Source organism: Melozone crissalis, unplaced genomic scaffold (genome assembly GCF_028551555.1).
Source record: "Melozone crissalis strain CALT ecotype California unplaced genomic scaffold, PUWL_Pcris_2 ptg000046l_1, whole genome shotgun sequence".
Lineage (NCBI taxonomy): Eukaryota > Metazoa > Chordata > Aves > Passeriformes > Passerellidae > Melozone > Melozone crissalis.
Genome location: NW_026535824.1, coordinates 12,391,963 through 12,395,683, shown reverse-complemented (window position 1 = coordinate 12,395,683; position 3,721 = coordinate 12,391,963). Strand labels below are relative to the sequence as shown.

Sequence of the window (3,721 nt, the reverse complement as noted above, 5' to 3'; positions counted from 1 at the left end):
GGTGGCAAATCTTGTGACAGAAGCTTGACCTTGTTCTCCATGAGAAATTCTTGGGAAGAGCAGACAGGAGAAGATTCCTGTAAAACTGAAACAGCTTTCCAAAAGTGAAATGAAAATGGAAGAAACAATCCAAGATGTTTTCCTCTATTTATTTCTATGCTCCCCTTTTCCATGCTGCATCCCAGTAATTCCAGATGTACCTCACCTCTAAGATCAGTGACTTAGGGATTTTTAGGCGTTCTAAAATACCATGAGCCACACAGAGTTTTCCTTCTCCTGTTTTTACTGGAAAGCAACACTGGACATGTAAGTGCAGTGCTGGGCTCAGGTAGGAATCCTACCCCAAGGGAAGGTGGCCCGACAGTGTTTGACCCTCAGCAAGGACAATGCACAGCAGCAAGCGAGGGGATCGCTGTGCCAGTGCGCAGGAGTCAGGGCTCTGCATCCGGGCTCAAGGCTGCAAAGTTCCCGTGTTTGGGCAGACGGAGGGGCTGTCCCCGGGGCGCGCGGGGCTCGAACGTGGGGCTCGTGGGGCGAGCGGGGAACGGACACGGGGACGAACGGCCCCGGTGCCTCAGTTGCAGCGGCGGCAGCGGCGGCAGCAGCGGCAGCAGCAGCAACAGCGTCGGCAGAAAAAAGACCACAGACCCTAAACACTGCTTCTCATTCTCATTCTCATTCTCATTCTCATTCTCATTGTCACTCTCATTCTCATTCTTCTCTCTCTCTCCCGCTGTCGGGCGCCCTTCTCTCGGGGTCCCTTGCCCGGCGTCCCTCTCCTCTCCCCGCCTCCCTGTCCCCTGCCGGGCTGGGCCATGCCCCCGGCCCGCCCCCGGCCCCGGGCGGGGCTGCCCCGTGCCCGGCCCCGGCCGTCCCGCCGCGGTCTCGCCTCCGCCTGGCTCTGGCCGTACTGGCGGTGGCGCTGCTGGGCGGGCATCAGTGCCTGGTGCAGGGGCGGCATCGCCGCCCTTCGGCTCCGCCTGGCCCGAGCCCGGCCCCGGACCCGAGGCAGGGTCCAGTCCCGACCCCGGCCCCGGCTCCTCCCGGGGCCCGCGGAGGACACAGGCGGCGCGGCCGCTCCCGCCGCTTCCGCTGCGGCTTCCCCGGCCCGAGCTCCGCCTCTCGGCAGCGCGGCCGCCAGCCCCGAGCCTCCCGTGCCGCGTTCCCGGGAGCGAACGCCTGGGCATGGCCGGCCCGGGGCGGGTGAGGGGCGCTCGGGGGCCGTTGCTGGCCCCGGGCCGAGCGCTGACCGCCGCGTCCCGCCCGCAGGGCAGACTCAGCAGGGCCTGCAGGAGCAGTACAGGCTGGGTTCGCTGCTGGGGCGCGGCGGCTTCGGCAGCGTCTTCGCGGCCACGCGGCTCTCGGACGGCGCCCCGGTGAGCGGCGGACGAGGGGAGGGGGCGGAGGAGGAGGAGGAGGAGGGCAGAGAATGGGGCTGGGCAGGGAAGGCGGTGAGCTGAGCCCTCTGCTCCCCTTGACTTGCAGGTGGCCATCAAAAGGGTGCCACGGAACCGCGTCCTGCACTGGGGCAAGCTGGTGAGTGAGCAGGGCCAGCGGCAGCAGCCGGACCGTGCCGGGCGGGAATGAGCCGAGGCCCGGCACGGTGGGAGCCGCCAGGGCGCCCCGAGGGAGAGCGGGCATGGGGCCAGCGCAGGGCGCAGAGCATCCCGGGCTGGCTGAGGGCTTCACGAGCCCCGGCACGGCATCGGCCCCACTGACGGCATCGTGCTCCTCCCGCAGCCCGATGGCACCAGCGCACCCCTGGAGATTGTGCTGCTGGCCAAGGTGTCCACTGGCTTCCCCGGTGTGGTCCAGATGCTGGAGTGGCTTGAGCTCCCCAAGGACATCTTGATGGTGCTGGAGCGGCCAGAGCGGTGTCAGGACCTGCATCGTTTCATTCGGGCACGGCGGTTCCTGCCCGAGGAGGAGGCATGGGAGCTGTTCCGCCAGGTGCTGGAGGCCGTGCGGCACTGCACCAGCTGCGGGGTCCTGCACCGTGACATCAAACCAGGGAACATCCTGGTTGATCTGGCCACCGGGCAGGCCAAATTGATTGACTTTGGCTGTGGCACCTACCTGCAGGACACAGCCTACACGCACTTTGCAGGTGAGCCCACGCAGGGCTCCTGGGCCCAGCATCTCATGACCCAACATCTCCCAGCCCAAGCTGACTGTGGCAGCAGGGATTCTCTCTTTTGCGGCCCTTCATGTCACTGAGTCTTCAGCGAGTTTCTTTTGAAACTCAGGGCTGAGTGGGTAGCCATCTTCCAGCCCTGCTGGCAGCCTTTGCCCCCCACTCTGCCCAGAACTGGTGCTGGGGCAGCCAGCCCAACAAAAATACCCGTGGGTGGGGGTAGCAGAGAGGGAGAACCAGAACCTGTGCCCAGCCGGTTTGGTGTGCAGGTGAGAAAGGGCTTGGACTGCTCCACTCACCTGGTCTGTTGGGGTTCATAATGGTTTTTGGGGCAATGCAGGCAGGGAGGATGAGAGCATGGTTTTTCCCAGCACTGGGTGGGTTCTTCCTTGTTATGGTCAGGCCTTGCCAGGGCTTCCACTGACCTCTTGAAACACCAGTGGCTTCTTTTCCAACCCCAAGTCTGTACACAAGTCCCAGGTGCTGGTGAGAGGGCAATGCTCACCCTGTGTGCCACTGGGGCAGCCCCCACATGCCTAGGGATGCTGGGGCCAGGCTCTGGGAACAGCCTCATCCCCCTGATGAACTCCATCTGTATTCCATAGGAACACGGTCATACAGCCCCCCGGAATGGACCCACTTTGGCCGGTACTATGGCAAGCCAGCTACCATCTGGTCCCTGGGCATCCTGCTGCACCAGATGGTCTGTGGGGAGCACCCTTTCAGGAGGTGCCAGAACATCAGCTGGGACCATCAGCTCTCGCTGCCAGAACGGCTCTCTCAAGGTGGATCCTCATCTCTGGGCACGGGGGGAATCCCAGTGCTGGGAGACAGCAGCAGGCTCGTGGGCATCCTGCACTGGCAGCTGCTGAGGAGGTGGCAAATGTCCTGCTCTCCTCCAAAACAGGGAATGGATGGGAAAGTTTAGGCCCAGCTTTGAGCACATCCAGCATGGCCTGTGCATGGGAATGGTGGGGCAAAGCCAATAGGAGCCTTCTCCAACTAAGTGGTGGTTTCTGGTTTCTCTGCCCAGAGTGCCAAGATCTGATCAGGCGGTGTTTATCCATGCTGGACTTGGAAAGGCCCTCATTAGAAGAGCTGTTCTGTCATCCTTGGATGCAGGATATTCATCTTCCCTAGAAGAAGGGAGAGAGCCACAGGCATACTTTGATCCAGGGCCCTGGTAAGTTCCAGCTCCACACATGCCTTGGCAATGAGAAGCAAAGGAACCCAGCCCTTTTTGTGCTGCCAGTGTCACTGCACCGGGGTCATGGGATGGGAACACGCAGCCCTTGGGCTGGAGCTGAGCTGCTCTGCCCAGCACTGGTGGCCGCCATCCACGCTGGTTTTGCTTGTCCTGGTTCCCTGACAGCTGGGGCCCTGGGCAGAGCCCTGAGAGCCTGGTCTGCCCCCAGGGAAGGAGAAGGAGCCCCTGGAGAAGCTGTACCGGGTGGGGATGCTGCTGCTGGAGAGAGTGAGGAGGACACCAAGGATGACAAGCTCTTCCTCAGCCTGGCCAGCTGAAGATGATGGACTTTGATTCTGGCACCTTCTTCAAAGCCAGGCTCCACAGTGAATTTGCAGATG

At 62.6% G+C, this 3,721-nt stretch overlaps 1 protein-coding gene across 1 annotated transcript; it reads left to right on the top strand.

Annotated features, from left to right (window-relative positions):
• Window positions 1-1,764: 1,764 nt before the first annotated feature.
• On the top strand, window positions 1,765-2,852 carry LOC128943440 (serine/threonine-protein kinase pim-1-like; the record flags this gene model as incomplete). Its single annotated transcript, XM_054286383.1, has 2 exons — window positions 1,765-2,107; window positions 2,740-2,852. Coding segments are annotated over 2 exons (456 nt in total), but the record flags the coding sequence as incomplete, so codon positions are not given.
• Window positions 2,853-3,721: the final 869 nt, after the last annotated feature.